General features: G+C 34.8%; 1 protein-coding gene across 2 annotated transcripts in view; it reads left to right on the top strand.

The window, feature by feature from the left end:
- LOC149574994 (ARM repeat superfamily protein) overlaps positions 1-20359 on the top strand; it is a 180554-nt gene that overhangs the window by 11481 nt on the left and 148714 nt on the right. For both annotated transcript variants that reach the window (XR_016360118.1, XM_089814847.1), the window contains exons 2-3: positions 3187-3684; positions 11302-11367. Coding sequence is in view for 1 of the 2 variants with exons in the window: in XM_089814847.1 (XP_089670973.1) it covers positions 3187-3684; positions 11302-11367 (564 nt within the window). In the remaining variant the exon portion in view is untranslated. The remainder of the gene's footprint in view (positions 1-3186; positions 3685-11301; positions 11368-20359) is intronic.

The raw sequence follows: 20359 nt of genomic DNA, 5'->3' as shown, positions 1-20359 counted from the left end.
CCCCCACTGAACTTTGACTACCATTGGAGGTCATTCTTGCACAATAAAATCTAGTTATTTGCAACCTATAATAAGAAAATAAATAAGTTTTAATTAGGGAAACAACTATGAACATCAAGCATACAAGTGCAAAAAAATGATTTTTTAAAAACTAAAATAGATATCTAAACTTGTTCTTTATTTCTTTAAAAAAATTGAAAAAACCTTGAAAACTTTCTTCAAAAACTTGAAAAAAATCATCAAACTACTCAAGAATGGGATAAAAAACCTACCTCAAATACTTAAAACTCCTTTGAGGAAGCTATCTCTCGCTCTTTGATCAATCCTCTTTGAAAATGCTCAACTTGCCTTCACAATACAAAATGGAGACCAAATGAGAAGTAGCTGAAAACAAAGTTACAAAATGACTTGTGAATGCTTCAGCATTCATCTTTGGGGTCATTTTCTGGTTTCCTTGGAAAAAAAGACCTAAAAAATGAATTAGAGCATATGCAAATAATAAAACTTAAGCTGTTTGGCAATTTTTTCTTGTTTTCTGGGCACTGGGCCTGCGGATCCCTTCGGATGCGTCCAAATGCTTTGTGGAGGCTTTCTAGAAGCCAACCATAGGATTCCAGATGCCGATGGAAGCCAGATACTGTGGCTGGCTTTTGGGAAGCCTCCACAAGGCATCCAGACGCATCTAGCATCCGCCTGCTTCTGCCTGCGCTTCCAGAAGTAACCCAGATGCATCGGTGACTTATGAAAAATATTACACATTTTAATCCAGACGACTACAGCTATATCTATCTTTCCAAATGCCAAACTCAAAAGCTGTTTAGTTTTTCTACTGTGTTTCATGGCTGGTTTGTATTCATTCTGATTTTCAGCACATTGAAGCTTGAATGATTGGAAAATGATTTCTTTCATTGTACATTTGATTCTAGTTCTGCACTTTCTACATTTCCATCTTCTGAGGGGATAGGGCCTAAGGAGGGAAATATGTCCGTGGAAGTTAAATGTTAGATGGTTTGCCTTGTTTGATGGGAAAAAATACATTCTACTTGTCAGTTGTTTGGTTGGGTTTGCCTGGAATATATTCTTACTCTGAAAAACTCTGTTTTTTAATCCTTCAATGATTTAGACTTAATTTTTTTTCCTGAACATTGAGTTTATTTTTCAACCGCTACATTTGTTGAGCAAATTAGTTGAAACCAACAGTATTAATGCTGAGGATCTGTGAATAAATGTTGTTTTGACTATAAGTTTAGCGAATATGTTATGAGTTAACCACCATAAATGCTAATTCCAATGCTAGAAATGCTGCTCAAATTCATTGAATCAATCTTACTCGAGGTGCTCATCTTGTTACTTTGTGTCTTAAGTCAACATTTGTTGATATTTATATCATTCAAAGATATCTGCAAAGTTGCTCTATTATTAGGTGCATACAAGTCACACCATGGAGGAGAATTGATTTGGGGATGCCTGTGGACAGTCACAACTCTTGTAAATCTTGATACCAGGGCTTGTAAGGAGATATTGGGTATTTGAAGATGTATTTATCTGTTTTACTGGCTAGTGTTTCTTCATTGCTGTAGGATTGACCATTGATTATGGAATTGGTGATGCAACTAATGTCTTGTTATAGGCATGTGGAAATTATTCCATGAAGCTGTTTTCCCTAGAAAGTTCCCTATAAGTTGAACCTCAGGCTAGGAGCCTTTAAATGATAGCTGAAGGACTACATGTGCTTTTAATGTGATTCTAGACTTTGATATGTGACTGTTTTGGGTTTGGCAACAGAAATGGGTTGGTTGGAGTCCCAATTCAGTGATGTTGTATTTGTGATGATCAGCTTGAGGCGTCACATTGTCAATTGTCTTTGTGCCAGGAGGCATTCTATAGTGCAGCAAGTGGTGGAGTGTAATAGTGTGATTATGTTAATAAAAACACTTACCTTTTATTTTTAATTTGACATCATTTACACCCCAAAGGATTAATTATGCTCTATAATGACTTTATGCTAAAGAAAACCAATGAAACCCAGGGACTCACACCCCCCCAAAACCTTGAAGTACCCGTCCCCAGGACTTCCCCGCACTGAGTACTTGGAGGACCTGAGTACCCCCACCTCCAGCATCCACACCGCCACTAGAGCGGGAATTCGAATTTTGATTTTTGAATGTTATGTCTGGGTATGTGCTATGTTAGTATGTTGAATTTTCAAGGGTTTTGGTTTGTGTTGCAATTTTCCTATGTTCAAGTATTTCAATTTGGTAATGTTATATTGAAACATCATTTCATATCTAGCATTTTGGGAAGTCAACCTTTGAAAAATTTGGCATTAGAAATTATCTGTGATAAATCTTGCCATGATGACTGAGATTGTAATTAAATACTACTTCACATGGATTCAAGGAGGATGTTTTCTAATCAGAAGAGTTACTATGTTAGGCAGATTCTGGGTCGGTTCCAGGCATGTCAAGCTTGCTGATTTGCCGTCCTAACTTGTTTTCTTCTGTTGGCATGTTCATGATTAACTGTGTTTTGATTAAATTTTGCTTTTATTTTCCTTTGCATTTTCCCATCCTAATATCCCTAGCTGCCTTTTACTAATGCTGTTTCCCTTATTTTAGGTTAGTTGCTGCGTGCTATTGTTATTCATTGTGCCTTTTCATCCTTTTGAGGATGGCAATATTCATAAGATGTTTACATAAGAACGATAGATAACATTCATTCTAGATGTTAAGGTGAATGGTCTTTTGGTCGTGTATGTGTGCAAGCAAGTACAGACAAATCTTGAATGGAAGTTGCCTAGTCAAATACAAATCCTAGAATCAGCCCTTATGGATCATATGCATATTTTGTCATCCTTCTTTGCAGCAATGTTTTCCTTTTAGTCATAAAATCTTGAAATGGGTATATCTGTAGATTGATCTTTACTATCCCAATTTTTTGAATCTCATCTATGCGCAAGAGATGAGTATTTAAAGTTGATGGAAGGGAAATTCTGAACTATATTGGAGTTCATGATTAATTTGAACACTCCTAATCAATTTGTTGAAGTAAAACGTATGAGCAACCTGTTATAGTATGGGATGCATGAAATTTATTTTGTTTTATTTCATATATGTGATCATGTTTCACCATTTGTTATAACTTATGACCATATATTTTAAAGAATATTTCCTGTCTTTCTTGCAGAATTTTGAGAACTCTAGCTTAGTTGATCCAAGTTATATAATATATCTCATTCGTCAACTTCTGCCAAATGGTGGTGGTGTGAAACTTGAAACACAACAAGATAGAAATGACATTAACTCAGAAAAGGACAATAATTCTCTGGAGAGGTTACACGATAAGTACCATTTAGATGCAAATGGAAGTACAGCAATTACTGACACTGATTCTGCGATTCCCAGTTCTTGTAATCACCAGGATAATGTTTCTAAAGAAAATTTAACTGGTACAGAAATTAATCAAAAGGAAGTACAAGTTGCGGATGTGTATGATGCTATGCAAGCAGTAGAAGCCCAGCTTGTAAGCGATGAAAGAAAAAACATTGATTGTAAGCTTGAAGTGACGGAGGCATTAGAAGATGAAAGAGAGGATATAGAACCAAAAGTTCAAGAAGATCCACAAGAAGAGGCTGGATGTGTTTTATGGGACCTTGCTGCAAATCCTAATCATGCAGAATTCATGGTAAGTGTCTGTAATCAAAATTTTCTCCTTTTGACACACAATATCTCATTCCACGTGCTTTTCATCGACCTTGCCTGTTGTAAATCATATTTCAAATTATTTAATCTCTTTATGAAAATCAATATTTTCTCCTGGAAGAACACAATATTTCTAGGTTTTCTGTTCACATTTAGTCTTTAGCAATTTGTGGTATATTGTTCAGATTGTTGATTGACATTCAAATGGTTGTAGTATTATAGAAAAACGTTATTGAAAAAGATCTATGAGAAATTATTGAGCCATTAATGTGGGGGATTGCATTATGATAATGTGATCCATCATCAGTCCAGCATATTTCTAATGCTATTGTCCATTTGTGTGGTTTCTAAATAAGATGCTTGAACATGGCAGTTTCAACTTTGGAATAACGAGTCTTCTTAAAAGAATTAGAATGTTTTGACTATATTATATAAGATATTGATATAGGTCACACGTTAGACATTTCAAGCAAGACTAGTGCAGATACATGGTGAACCCTGTACGTTACCTCACTTGAATTGAAATTAAAAGGCTTCACTTATAGTGTTTATGAAACAAGAAAATACTAAGCTACCTTACCTTATATTTGACTTTGTAACAGAAATGAGTTATTTATCTATTTGACCTCATGTACATTGATGAGAGATCATATTTGGAATGAATTAAAGACAGGACAAGGACAATAAGCCTATGTTATGGTCCACTACAACAAGCACCAAACTTCATTGAATGAAATGACAAAGAGAAGTGCAAGGACATGGTTCTTTTAATTCCTACAGTAGCAAGTGTGCACCGATGAATGGTCTGATAGACTCATTAGGCTCTGTTTTTATCCGCTTTTTTGATGCGTGTGGTAATTGGGTTTTGTATCAACTGAAATAAAAGAGTTATACCATATCAAGTTTGTCATCCTGGCAAATTTTTTACAGAACCATGCATGATAATTTCTGTTCCTTCCCGGAGACACCAAGACCTTAAAAAAACTGCCATCCTATAGCATTAAAAAGGGGAATGAAAGAACCTATTTTAACAATATCTTCCTAAAACTGGAATAGAATCAGCAAGCTCAAGATTGTTGAATTTGGATAGCTGCGATAGAGATCTTTTCTGAGTATCTCTTCAATTTTTGGCGTCATCTTTTGAGCTACTTATTACTTTGCTGTACATGACTTTCTCATCCTCCTGCTGCTCGTGAACTATTCCTATTTCACAGTCCTGAGTTCTCTACGTGTCTCCGTATTCATAATCGTTTCTCTCCTATGTTGATGTGAAAGCAATGAGCGATGAACGTGTACATTTGCTTATACTCTTGGCATCGACTGTGAAACTCCTACGCATACTTGCCTATGATGATGTGGCAGCATTTAACTGCATAACAGGCAGGCATAACATAATAATGGTGTAAACATTGTAATACACCATATTGATGCCAACATTCTGGCCCTTATTACATTGTTCCCATAAATGTAGCTTTCAAACCTCAATTTTCACCCAAGCCAAGGGACCCTTCTCTAAATCATATACAAGAAAAAACTGCTGATTATATAATACAAATACACATTTTAAGAAAATCTTCTCCTGAGGAAACAAATTCTATACCAAGTGGGACTCCATCAAGCTATCTCTTGACCCTTGGAAAGTCTAGCTTGAAGCTGTATTCTTTTAAGTTCTCAGTCCCAAACTCTTGAATCACAGAGTCTTTAATCATTCAACAACAAGCCATAAGAGCCAGCCAGAGCTCTATCATTGCTTGATGACTGTGAAAGGGTATAATTCTTGATCATATATGAAACTTGCCAGACAATAATCCATGTTGAACTCAACACTAAATCGTGAACTTGTCTCTGAAATGAATCTTTACAACACATGTATTCAAATTTATTAGCATCAACAAAGAAAGTAAAGCGAAAAATATAAACTAAATATTCAAAAACCCCTCTTATGCGGGAACACCATCTCAAAGTGAGAAGCTGACTTTTGATTACAATCCTCCATCCTCCAGTGCCACCGGCCTCCAATAATAACACCGATGCACTTTACTCTCCAAAAATAGCACCAAAGGAAGTACTTCAACCTTCAAATCTCCAATCAACATGAAGAAGCTCAGAAAGCAATGGGACATCAGATTCAACTAAAAATGTATCCATAAAGATACATCCTGACCTAAAATATTGACTATAAATTTTTCCACTACAATAATAAACTAATAAGGACTTTTGAACTTATAATCTTCACTTACATCAATAACTGACATCTCTGATGAAGATACTTATTTCAAACATTCGATTTACCTTTTCCCCTCAAATTAATCTATTCAACTACTTCCCCTTTCAGAATTTCTTTGTTTTGAAGAAACTTGTAGAGATGAAATGAGATAGACCCTAAGAACATAAGTCTTTGCTCATGAATAACATATCTCTCTTGTGCTTTCACACCTTCTAAGAAGACTCAAGCAAACATGTGCCATCATTGCAGTACTCTTAAAAACACCATTTCAACACATTTGTAAGAGACTTCAATAACTACTTCTAACTTCCATGGACATTCACTATTTATGTTCCTGAGATTAGAAATGCCCTATGATATTTTTAGAAAACCAGTAGAAGAACTTGTTGGATTACCTATTGCTTTCTTTGTATGTATCTCACAACAAAAGCACTGTGCATTGCTTCTTAGGTATCCATTATTCAGGAAGCTGGGGATAGAGGGTGATTACACAAAACCTAGTTGCAGTGCAGGAATGTTTCCCTATTTCAAAGTCTACCAGAAGAATCCATCCTCCACTCTAATCATCACAAGGTCACTCATTTCTCCATTTGCTGACTAGATCAACATATGCTACTTAGCTTCTTCAATTCATAATGCCGTTATAAGTGCAATGGTGATGTAAGCTACTATAAACCTATCTCATAGCACTTACTCTCTGCTCATGGCTGGGTTATGCTCTTCTGACAAATTCACTCTGTGCCAAGTCTCCTAATTGAGCGTTTCATTCAACTCACTCTCGTGCCCAGTTATGCAGAGAACTCCTTTGTTCAATAAAAATATGGTGGTGTTTCAAATTATCCTCACAGCAATTACATACTCACACAGGAATCATAACGCGGATTAAAAGGGAGGATTCGATAGATATTGGGCAGCCAACATCAAATGTATTTGACCCAGTTGCCAAAATACACAACATAACTGGTGTTTTTAATGATCTTTCAATTGAAGATCACATATGCTAGTCTGAGATTCATATTTTAGTCCCTTCACTCTGCAATTTTATTAAGGCATTGAAATCTTCATGCAGCATAAGCATTGAACATGCTATTCTTGAAACCTTTATGCCATTCTTAATGCTTTCTTCTTTTCCTTAAATATTTTATATGGATGTGAACTATCAGCCCTCAAGAATCTGGATAGATGCTCACCTTCCAATGCAAATGAGAGGGTATTTAAAAAAACACAGTTTGCAAACTCTGCTCCGAGTTGCTGAGTACTCTCTTTTTGTTTTGATGGGTGAGTTTTCACAAGTTTAAGTCTCGCTTTTCTATAGGTACAAAAAATGCAGGTTAAAAATGTAGATGTGGGTGAAATGCTGATTAAAATGCCTTTTAACATGTTTTTTCTATAAAACCATGCATTTTCTCTTTTGAGGTGTCAATTTTTTATTTGATACATTTTGTAATTGAATTTCACAAAAACAAATATGGTATTTAAGAGATTTTAATTTTTAGTACATTCTAAGTTGCCGAGTTTTTGCCGAGTTTTTTCCCAGTTGAATGTTTTAGGCTTCCCGAGTACTCTCTGAGTCCAAGTCTGCAAATTATGGAAAAAACTATACCATTTTCAGCAACCGGAACATGAATCAAATTTTATAAAGAGGTGCAGTTCACATTCACAGGGTCTCAAGAGAAAAATGGGGGCTCTAATGTGATATGTGAGAGAAGTGGTGAAAATACTGTATATATTATTCAATTCAAAGAGATACATTTAATAAGTGAAAATGTAGAATGCAGTTCTATAACTGCAACTGGCAATTGAATAATGGTGTAGACAATGTAATTCACAATATTTACTCCAACATTCCTTATGCTTAATGTTGGCAACTTATAAACAACACCACATGGAATATATATCAGCATCATATTCTCCCACATTCATACATTCACACACTCATTTATTCATATCTGTTCGGCCTATTTACCTAGCTTCTAGTGTGAGACATGGTGCTTTGTACGTGAAGGATCCCTTAAAGTGAAGAGATTGGTTTTTGCCCCGTTATCAGTTGCCTTTTGGAAATATTATTGCTTTGCTGAGGAAAACAGACACTGACACAATTGTAATTTTCAATATAACAAACTATTATAACATAATGTTATTAGGGGCCACACCCTTGTAATTTATATATTGTTCTAATATAAGGCTATAAAATTTATTATATTACATGTTTTATTGAGCATATCCCCTTTGAAATATTTATAATCTAAAAACAACTAGATTAAAAATAATTTACAAATGTTTTTTTTTTGAAAAGGTGCGACTTATGTTGCCACCCTTTCTCCTATATCTGAGGAGGTTTTCTCTTATTTGAGACAGTGAATTTGGATTTTTATATTGAGTTATATTGCTATGCACAAAAGGTATTTTTTCTTATGTGGAAGTAAGGAGAAGTGTCCCCAGGTTCAGTCTATATTTATTAGACTATATTTTGTAAGTATTTTAATAAAATGACGCTTTATCAGGGGTTTTGTCTAAAGGGGTTTTTCCCACGTATATCTTGTATAATATGTTAATTAATGGTTGTATAATTCTCATTTCAGTTAGTTTTTATTTTGCTTCTAATGATAAGTGTCCTAAGATTCTAATTTCTAAATCTGTCATTGTTGCAAGCTAAATATCTTCTGTCATGAGCTTAACTGCCTAGTTTTTGGAGTGAGAATGATAGAAAGTTGGTTTTTTGATAGATTTTTTAGACTATTCTAGTTTTTCTTAATCTGTGATTGTTTTACTTAATCCTTTTGATATCTACCTGCTGTAGGAGGCTTTTGTTCGACAAACATTTAGTTCTTCATAAGGTGTCAAAGGTTCATTTTATTTCGCTTTGCCTGTGTACGCTAGTGTTTCACCTTGAGCCTAATTTGCCAAGATTCTTTGTGGCCTTCTTGCTGTTTCTTTGCATCTCTTGTGCAGTATGATGTCCTCTTGTCTTGTTCATCCCAAGGCAAGGTCTCCCTTCAATGGATGGTAATGATGCTCCTCTTCCTTATTAACAATGACGGCTTATAAGAAGTTAAACACTGCCTCATGAAATTGTTTTTAGATTGATAGATGTTGAAGTGAAACCTTTACTTCTTTTCAATGATTGAGTGCTGTCTTATCCTCTGCTCATGAGGGAAAAATAAGCATCTTCAGAGTCTTGCTGTTCCAATCTGTTGCCCTGCAAAATAAGATGGTTTTGGATTGCCTCTCCTCAAGTAGTTTGTGTTGCTGTCAATCCAATGATGAACGATTCTCAATCCAACTTGTTACTTGGAGTGTTTCATTGCAACCTTCCTTGCCATGCAGAACAATTGGTGAGCTGATATAATACAACCTCTTGATGCCATTGACAGACCATACTTGTCCTTCTTAATTGGTCTTGCTGCTCCTTGTCTCCCTAATTCTGTTGTTTCATTCAATTTCTTTAGGGCACCTGGTTACAAGTGGAGCTTTTCCAATCTGGTTCTGCATTGTAGCAGCAGTAATTTGGAGTAAAGAAGCTAATTAACGCCCCCTTCAAGATAGATCTCTGGGACTAGATAGAAGAGGACACATGTCCATGTAATAAAATTTCTCTTTCCTTGGAAAAATAGGTTTTTCATAAAGAAATTGATATTTTTAGCCAAATTCAATTAAAACAATATATAAACAAACTTCATATGATTATCTTAAAAACTGCTTTCAGCCATGTTTTGCACAACTATCCTGGAGCCATTGAAGCTTAAATAAGGTTGTTCACACTCTAGAATGCATCAATCTACCTTAAGAACATAAAATATCAATAGGTATCAGACTAAGGGCTTCTGTAGCTCTAGATAATTTGGCTTAAGATGTTCCTGATTAAGGGTGAAAAATCAAGCTTCTAGCTAGGCCATCCAAAAGCAAAGTTCAAAGGACAGTCACATTAGTTGAGTCTGTTTTCTATGCATTGTTACATTTATTTGGGGACACAATTTTTTTGAAGTCCTGATAGGGCTGAAGAATTGCAACAACTGTTTGATGATAGAGATTAAGCATATGTTTCACCAATGTAAGAGTTCCTTATTGATAAATTATGTAGGCAATGTTTTTTATTATCTTGGCCACTAATAAATTTTGTGTCCATACTCTGTAGAGAGAATAATTTGAGTACACTTGTAATCATCTTCAGGTATGGAATGAAATTAGGGCGGTTCCTCCTGAGTTATAGAGAAGGAAATCATGAGGTTTGTAAATTAGAAGCCTTATTTTTTTAATAGGAATAATTTTCCTAGGTACATGGGAGATTTTTGTGCGCAACAACCAGTGTGATAAGCTGCTTATCAAGCAGAGATCAGAGTGTTCATAAGTTCTCAAAAGCATCTTCTGCTATGAGTTCAGATTCACTAAAATAGTGAGAGCATTTAAGAAATGCTTTTTGAAAATCAATGTATGACTTGTTTTTTGGTTTTTGAAGTACAAGCTGTGATGGATTTGTTATTTCTTGTAATATTTTTTTGTTAAAAGACATTTCAAAAAGCTTCAGATGCATTTTGTTTTGATAACCAAAACGTTTTTTGAGTCTATAAAGTTGAAATGATTTTCCTATCTGCTAAGCATTCATGGCATAGGTTTGAACTTGATGTAATGTTAAACATTGTTTCTTGATGACTTACCCTGAGATTGACTTAAGTTTATCAGGAATTTGGAACAATTTTAGTTGCACTTGGGACCCTGATGCTGATTTCATGCTACAAAGGAAATCTGAAGTAAATATAACTTACAGGAGTTGTGTTCTAGTGAAACTAATTTGCTTATATTGTTATTTGGGTCGATTGCGATATTTCAACTAAAATCTGTATATTGTGGTTTATTCAGTCAGTATTATTTGTGCATGTGGCATATACTACAGTTTAACAGCTTAAGGTGTTCTCACCTATGCTGAGTAACAATTATTGCAAATTTGAAGGTGCTTTTAGCCCAAAGTTTCAATTTCAGGAATAAAAGGCAAATAGGTTGAAGTTCAAGGAAGGACACGATCATGAACCAAGCATGGATATATATTTTTCTAAATTATAGTTTTTTGCCATAGTTTTGACTCGCAAATTTCTGTTTATTCTATCTTGTTTAGTTGTTGTGTGGTAATATTGGTATGAAACAATAATGTAAGGATAAAGTAATTGAAAATTGTGTGATTACATTATGATAAATGATTAATTTTGAAGCCTTGTTTTTGTCCCAGATTTAACTCTGAGAATGAATCCAATTTCTGATTACAGTTTCTGATATTTGTATGATTTGAAAAAAATTAAACTGTCAGTTATTTTAAAGTTGCTTATTTAGAGGAACCTTTCAGCAAACCATATATTAAATTGTCTTCATTTTTTTGAACAGGTGGAGAATCACGTGTTGGATGTTCTGGTAGCAATGTTAAGAATTTTCGTACCAGATAGAATGAGGGTAAACATCCAAGTATCTGGTACTTGAATGCTTTTTAGATTGTACATAAAGTTTAGAGTGATGTGAAAATTATGTTTTTGAGCTTCAGCTTTGAATATGTTTCGCTGTCACCTTTTCTCTTTCTGCCTATCGTCTAATAGCATCTGCTGTTAATTCACAATAAGAGCAATTTTCCTTTTTCAAGTTTTTCTGGAAGTTAGGTTCATGGAATATGTGCAATGTAAAAAGTAGGAGCATGGTGTGAGTGAAAGAGGTCTGATAATATCAAATTTTTATGGATAATATAGTCGTGGGTTCTAGTGTAGCCCCCTTTAGAGTGAAAACAGTGCTACCCGAGGATGCGTACCCAGCTTAAAAAACCCTATCCCCATACTGGAGATGTTTGTGGGACAGGGGGATGACCTGGGGACGTCTCCACCTCATCCCCCTTTTTCAAAATTTTACAGGGGACGTCTTGGAAACCCAAGGATGTTGAGATTATGTTTTTGGGGATGGCTGAACTGCTGGGGATGCCTCAGGGATGCCTTGGATGTCCCCAAGATGGATGGGCGTGCTTGATGGGATAGGCAACATCAGCACTTAAAAACACATTAGTCTCTTATAAAACTCTTTTTTTTTCTAAATTTTAATGCAGGCTCCTTCCAAATTCAGCCTAAATTCCTGCTATTTGGGGTCCTCTTACAAAAGTCTTTCATTTTTAATTTTGAAGTGAATCCCTTCTTTCTACTGTGGTAGTGAATTTCTTCTATTTGGTGTCCTTTGATTAGTAATTGCCAACATTAAATTAGGAATCATGAAATTAAGAATGTTGAAATGGCTCGCAAAGAATACATTAAATTGACACTAGATATTTTGCTTTAGTTTTTAAGTTTACACAACCATTTCTATTTTGACTATTTTTTGTCGTACATTACATTTAATTATCGCAAAAAGAGTACTAAGGTTGTAGGGAGATGACACTTGTTTGAACAACCAAGATCTACTTAGAAACTTAAAATATCCCACAAATAAGCAATGCAAAAAATGAGAAAACATTATATACATGTGGTGTTAAATATACAATTAATTCGTTCTTATATAGACAAGGATGAATAGGTGAGAAGTTAGGAGTAAAACTATGATTGCTCCTCTAATGAACAAGTTGTGAGACACTAGGTGAGTTTACATCAAGTGAGACAAAAGTCTAAGAAACCTTGAAGTGAGCTTAAGTATGGTGTGAATAGGACTTTACGAATTGGGCTAAAAGCTAACTAGTTAATCATATAGCAAACTGTTTGCAAGGTGTTGGGGAAGTCTGAAAAGTGCATTTAAGGAATTTACATTTTTCTCTTATAAAACCCTTTCTTTTTTACTTTTAAAGTGGACCCCTTCTTATTATGTTTGATAGTTAATTCTTTGGGATCATCTGATTAATATTTGGCAACATTACATTAAGAATCGTGAAACTAAGAATGTTGTTATAGTCATGCTACCCGTGCATAATCATATAACAGATTGTTTGCAAGGTGTTGGAAAAGTCTGAAAAGTGCATTACAGATCTAGAACATGCATCTTTATGTCATTTTGTGGCAATACATAAGTGCTGAATTGGTTTTGGGTTGATTTGGTTCCTTTGTGGAAGATTTGATGAATATTGGAGGTTGCATCAAGGTGCCATGTTGCCGTAACAGACCTATATCATGATTGAAAATAGCAGACTTGTTCGTATTAATATCAGTCCACTTACTATGAGCTGGAGGTGTAGTTTCAGAATTAAATGATAGAAGCGTGTTTCAATTTGGAAGGTGGGTTATTGTTCTTGTTGCTATTGACAATAAATTCCAAATTATGTTCTTGGGTGTTTTTTAATTTTGTATGTTATTATTGTAATATCACATGCATATTGACAATGAATTCCAAATTATGAATGTGTATTGAGTATTCAGTTTGACTATTGAAATGTTGTATGTTCAGGTTCTATGATGTTTAAATGGCATGATTTATCAATGTTTTTGTATGAATGTAATGTACATATGCGAATTTTCCTAAATATTTTAAGGGATCATGTCTTAAAATCTTAGTACTTTTCTTAGTTAATGTCACTGCTTAGGTAAGATCACTGCTCGGTCAAGATCGCTCCTTTACCATGTTGTATTGCTGTTTATTATTAATTCCATCACTATTTATTGCTAATCCCATAGCTGTTTTATTATTACTCAGATGTTGTTCATGAATGGTGTTTGCCGATCATTCTTCTATGGTGTGGACATCCTCTTCATGGTGGTGGCATGGCAATCCGCCTTTCCCGAGATTGCTTGTCCTAAAGAAATTTCAGATTGGGATGATTGAAGACCTCTTCGCCTTCCCACATAGCATGTTCTATGGGTAGGTCCTTTTAGTTAACCAAGAATTCGGAAGTCTTATTCCTCAATCACTTCTCCATCATATTGAGAATGATTTCAGTTTCCAAAATTAATTTGCCTTCGTCATCAAGTGGGAGCAGTTCCATACATGGTGTAACATGTTGTTGTAACACATTTTTGAGTTGAAATACATGAAGTACATTGTGGATTCTGTTGTTCTTTGGCAATCCCAGTTTATAGGTTACTTCACCTATCCTTCTCAAGATTGTGTACAACTCCTTGGCGACCTACTTGTTAACAACCTCTGTCAATCTATTTGCAAGCGATTAACTTCTACCAGGTGTGTGTTCAGTCCCTACTAGGTGAATAGTTATTGCCAAAATAAGCTAAGGAAGTGACTATACTAATGTTTCTCGGAAGGCCATGTAGTTTGAAGATTTCCTTGAAGACTTTGGTTTTTTGTAGAGCTCACTAGTCGTTAGATAGTGCTTTGAGATGTGCATACTTAATGAGGTGATCCACTATATATTTTCTTGAACTCTAGGTAATTCAGTTGCTGAAGTCCATAAAAACACTTTCCTATTTTTGATTTGGAATCGGTAAAGGTTGTAGGAGAGATGTTGGGTGGGGTTGTTTCTTTGACAAGTTATACATTCTTATACATGTTTAATGACTTCTTTCTTGAGGCCCTTCCAAAAGTATTTTCACCTTATTTGCTTATAGATTTAGTAGTATCCCTAGTGACCAGCTAAAGGATTGCTATGGTATTCCTTGATGATCTTGTCTTTAATTTTTGAGTTTGTCACGAGGAATTCCCCATTCTTGTACATGATACTTCTACTAGTTTGTATTTCTTTTTAAGAAAGATTCCTTCTGGGATACCATCAGCTTGTGGGTCCTTGACATAGTTGACAATGATGCTATTCTTCCAATCCACTGCTGTGCCTGTCATGGAGTTAAAGAGGGTCCATTGTGATATGACATCTACTACATTGTTGTTTGTCCATTTTTGTTGTCTGTCTTTTAGATCCTTTTGATTCATAAAGAATCTTAAGCTATTATGATTAGTTTTAACATTGAACTTTCCACAAACTAAATATTGTATGAACTTGGTTAGGGCATGCATGATGGCTAACATCTCCTGACCATAGATGGAGTAATGCCTCTTGGCTTTATTGAGTTTACGACTTTCACATGCAATTGAATGTTTTTTTTGCATAAGGATTGCTCCAATGCTTTCCTAAGAAGCATATCACTCCAACTTGAAAGGTAATGTAAAATCAGGAATGGTTAGTATATGACACTAGCTCATGATCTCTTTTAATTTCTTGAAAGCTTGTTGAGCCCCTTCATTCCATGTAAAAGATCCCTTTTTCATTAACTTTGTGAGTGGGGCTGCAGGATTATTGTTGAATAAATGGTAGCTTCAGTCAGATATATATGTGTCGTATGTATATCAGCCTCTGTATATTCTGATATACATACACGCATACATATTTATATTGCATTTAGTCATATCATTACCTCATATATTTTTGGAAATCAATCATAATGTTTGTATCTGATTAAAGAACCTTAGATTCTAAGTATATGATCGATCTGCATTTAGAGACCATTAATTTGCAGATTCTAATTGATTGATGTTTCATATCAAATCCCGATCAAGCTTTATGATCTGCAATAGGAAACAGATCAGACATTTATTATGTTTGAGCAAGATCACTTTGATTAAGGAAGTAATTTGTAATTGTTAAGGGTTGAAACCCAATTAGAGATTGGGCACGAAAAGGCACTTCTTCATGAGACATACCCATGAACGGGCATGACATGTCTGCTCATGGATATGTCTATTCATATCCTATATAATGCAGATCTGGTCCCAAGGAAAGGCATTGAAATCAATTAATGCTCTGCTCTTTGGAGTTCAATGGCTACAAATATCAGATTCAGAATTACATATTAATATCCAGTATTTATCAGTACTGAATTGTCATTTGCGTGCACATTTCACAAAGGCCAAATTCTGATCACATCCTGCAAAATAAAAAATCAGAGATTAGTAAATCATATTCTGAAAAGTGAAAAGACATTCACTGATCAAATCTGAAAGAAATTTAATACTCTTTAACATGGTATCAAAGCCATTCGATCTTAGCGATTCTTTTAACAGTGAGAGTTATCTCATTTGAACCCGTAGGTTTCATGCAAATACAGATTCTGTATATCAGAACAGGCCTGTAAAGGTTAAATATATCTCAAATTTCAAGAAACTGAAAACGCAGGATGAACTCGATAGTTGCAGAGCCGATGTCACCAGCAAATGGTTGAAAGATTTGCCGCAGCAGCTCAGACTCGATTTTGGATGATTCCTACCAATGTTAGATGCTCTCAATGTTTACTTGATGTCTACTAGGTTTGGGTAGAGCCTGGCTTAATGATTTAGTTTATTGTTTGACCGCTGATTTTACAGATGTCTGCGGCACTCACAAAAATGTGATTTGTGAGCTTGCCTGAGAGAATCCTGCCACTTGCAGTTTCTAATAATAAAGGCAATTTAACTGAATACCAAATTAGGGAGCTTCTCTACATCTTTTGAAATTGTTACTGATCTTATATCTGATGTTGTGCATCATGTTTCACAAGTGATCAATTACTTCTGTGGTAGCAGCAACTTCAAGACACAGAATTGAAGAATGGTTAGCAAGATCTCGAATAGAGTGAAAGCTTTAGCAGTTTGTTTATTGCAAGAAGAGTCTTATCTCTCTCTTGGACAAGCATAAAGCTGTGTAAAGGGAACAACATTGTATTGACAAGGTTGCTGGAGATTTTACATCCTCTATATTACCATTGTTGAAAGGGAAGTCCAACCTTTATTTTCACTGTGACTGTTTGAATGTGTTGAAGATGGTAGCTGCAATATAGATCTTTATCTCTGGAAATATGAACGTTATTACCGTGATTGTTACATTCAGCTGAAAAGGACACTTAAGTTTAATTTGTAATATTAAATGTCAATGACTTGTTATTCACATGCATTGAGGCATGACTGTTCGAAGAGTTATAATTATTTATAGGAGTTATGGGAATCTCAAGAGACCTACGGTTATAATGTGAAGAGTCTCTCCTATTGTTATATATTTGCAGCTACCAAAGGATATTGTACACTTGAATCCTATTATCAATAAAAATGATTTTTTCGTTGTGGCTAGGTTTTTCCCTTAATTCTAGAAGGGTTTTCCCAGGATATTTCTGGCGTCTTTGTTTCAGTTTTATCTCTTTCTTATTGCTGGTTATCTTCATTGATTTTTGGGCTTTAGTTTTAACATGGTATCAGAGCCTAGTTGATAACAATAATAAATTATAACTTTAGTATGTGTTCATTATGGGTGCTTTGGGCATAGTTTTTATTTCACTATCAGATAAAAATGATTTATTCACAGTTTTATCTCTTTCTTATTGCTGGTTATCATTTTTATTATCAATAAAAATGATTTTTTCGTTGTGGTTGGGTTTTTCCCTTAATTCTAGAAGGGTTTTCCCAGGATATTTCTGGTGTCTTTGTTTTAGTTTTATCTCTTTCTTATTGCTGGTTATCTTTATTGATTTTTGGGCTTTAGTTTTAACATGGTATCAGAGCCTGGTTGATAACAATAATAAATTATAACTTTAGTATGTGTTCATTATGGGTGCTTTGGGTACAGTTTTTATTTCACTATCAAATATAATCATCAAAATCATTCTTATGTTTGCATCTTCTTTTGGCTGAGTCATTGTCTTGAATCCATCTTCAGGCGAATCATGAAGTCCTATGCAATTTTGATGTTTTGCATTAGGAGTCTTTAAACAGAGTCTGCTATGATTTTTGGTGGAGATTCAGAGGTAAAGTGATGTGTTGAAGAAGGATGCCGAGAAGATCATTTACATGCAGTAGAATGTGATCATTGCCAATCTATATGCAAGATCACGTTAGTGGACGAGAGGGAACGTCTTTATATGACACTGTTTATTATCGGAGAGGCTACCTTGCATCTATTTATTTAATGGAGACAAGAAAATAATGACTGCAGCTCATAATTTAGTGGAGGACGCTTCCACTAGTTTTCTTGCAAATGAAAATGGCTAGGTGGCTATGGAGTCAGCTTGATGATAGTTTTTTTTTTCATTTATGAGTATCGGTTCTTTGCATTCTGTATCATCGGTGATATTCTTTCTCCTTGTTTTTGGCGTAAGTGGCTTCTTCTCGTGGTAACAACAGTGTCCATGGGAGGTAAAGAGTCATCGTGCTGTTTAGGTCACCGTGGCTAATGAATAAGTAATAACGGCAAGAGCGGTTTGTGATCATAATGCTTTTAGTGGATATTTTCTTTCATTTTCGGAGATGACTGTTAGTGTTGATGAGGAGGCATTGCCATGAAGGTTAAATGTTGGTTGTAGCAATTGCATGCATAATTAGGGAGTATTGTTTATTTTCATGTTTTTTAATCATTCATGGATGTTCAAATTTGTTGAAGGAACTCATATATTTTCCTTTTCGTAGTTGATTTAATTCAAAGCGATGGTTATTGCAATGAACAACAAGTCTTACTCAGTGTTATGGCAAATTGATGATTGGGTTCTTTGTTCTAGTTAGTTCAAGGGCATTGTACTAATTTAGAAACATAAATACTTGAGCTATGTCATGTTTCTCAGTTCATTTTGTTATTCCTTGTTTTCTATTCATCATCGTGGCATATGTACTCTTCCGGCGTCATCATCTTCTTCGTTTGTGCCATTTCTTATTCTCCTGATTGCATGGTCTTCTCATCGGCAACATTTGAAATGATTATTATTATTCTTTGATGAGGTCGGTTGTGTGAGCATTGAGTCTTCTATCAAAACTCGATTAGCTTATAAATGCACAAAAGTTTTTGGTAACGTCAATACTGAATATATTATTCAGAATTATTAGTATCTTTCCAGAATATGTTAGAGAGTCTTGTACTCTCGTGCGATATGCATTTGGAGGTGCCAATGTACAATTGTCTACGAAAGAAATAGTCCTTAAATCATTTCTCAGAATTCACGAAATGATTGTATAGTCTATAGATTTTTGTGTTTGGAAAGAAGACGTTAAAGGTGTTGCATGTGGCTATTCATTGATGTAGTGATAGCGATTGTCAGTTTATTTTTATTCTGGCCTTACGATGAGTGAGCTCCTAATTGCATGGTAATCAAGAGTTGTGGAATATTGCCATTCCTAATCGTTTCTCCTTGCCATGTCTTATTCAATGCATGTGAGGATATGTATTCATCGTGGGCGTTATATCTGCTCTTTATTTATCAATTTATGTGCTCATTCTTGGTAGTGGCATGTAGTTTCTACGGCAACTGAATTAGATTATACTGTATATGTGATCAAAATGGTCTAGCTACAAGTTTGATCTTCTGGCATCGAAATTTCCTATTTGCAATATGTGTGAGTTCCAAGTTTTGATGCATTGAATAAAGTTGAAGAGGAAGATCTGTCAGAAGTTGATAAGGCTAATAATGACATAGGAGAAAATCAAAGAGCTAAGCTTTTCTTCCTTGAATATTGATTTGATTAGTGTATGTTATTTTATAGCTATGAAGCTACAGAACGAGAATAATGGTTTCTCACCAGCATAGAGGAAAAATATTTTATGATTATATTTCCCATATAGATCATAATGTTTTTGAAATAGTATGTTGATTTTCCTCTCTTTTGCAGGATCCAGCAAGAAGTATTAAGATGAGAGTGTTGCTTTGCATCGGGAGGGAAATATTTCAGCTTGAGAGGGAGATTTCTTTTGCTGTTTTCTAATGATCAAAATAGTCCTCAATTAATCTTTATGATAAATTCATTTTATCTCTCTTCGTTGCAGGATGCAACAAGAAAGGCAATAGGTTGCTTTGGGAGATGTTGAGCTTTAAAGGGAGATATTAACTTTAGAGGGAGGCTTCATAATTAAGAGGGAATGCTTATGGAATTCCCTTCATTGTTATATATGCTTGTGATGCTTATGGTATTTGTAAATCTGACTTAAATGAAATTAAGTCTTATTTTGTTATGCATATTTCTATTCTTGTGTGAATAAATGAGATTGTAAGATCAGTTATGATAACTCTTTCACTATGCGATAGTGAACATCATGTTGAGAGAGTTCATGGTGTCATCACATTGAGAGATTCCGTGATATCATCACGTTGAGAGATTTCATGATGGGAGTTGGATGTCACGTTGAGAGATTCTACGATAGTTCACATTGAGAGAGTCCATGAATAAAGGCTTGGTTGCAAGTCTTGCAAATCTTTTCATCTTGAGTGATTCTATGAATATGAATAATTGTTATAGGTTTTCATGTTGAGTGATTCTATGAATATGAGTAATTGTTACAGGGTTTCATGTTGAGCGATTCCATGAATGTGATTGATTGTTACAAGTTTTTATGAATCTCATAGGATATATGGGATGAGATTTTATCATTAACATTTTTGGTTGCAGTCTTGTGTGATTGTTCAGCTAAAGATCTCTCTCTGGCTAAGAGGGAGTGTTGAAGATGGTAGCTGCGATAGAGATCTTTATTTCTGGAAATATGAACGTTATTACCGTTATTGTTACATTCAACTGAAAAGGACACTTATGTTTAATT

This window comes from Cupressus sempervirens, chromosome 2 (genome assembly GCF_028749045.1).
Source record: "Cupressus sempervirens isolate cs-2001-9-10 chromosome 2, ASM2874904v1, whole genome shotgun sequence".
NCBI classification, from domain to species: Eukaryota; Viridiplantae; Streptophyta; class Pinopsida; order Cupressales; family Cupressaceae; genus Cupressus; species Cupressus sempervirens.
Note: the sequence above shows the minus strand (reverse complement) of the source record. Positions and strands in the feature narration are given on the sequence as shown.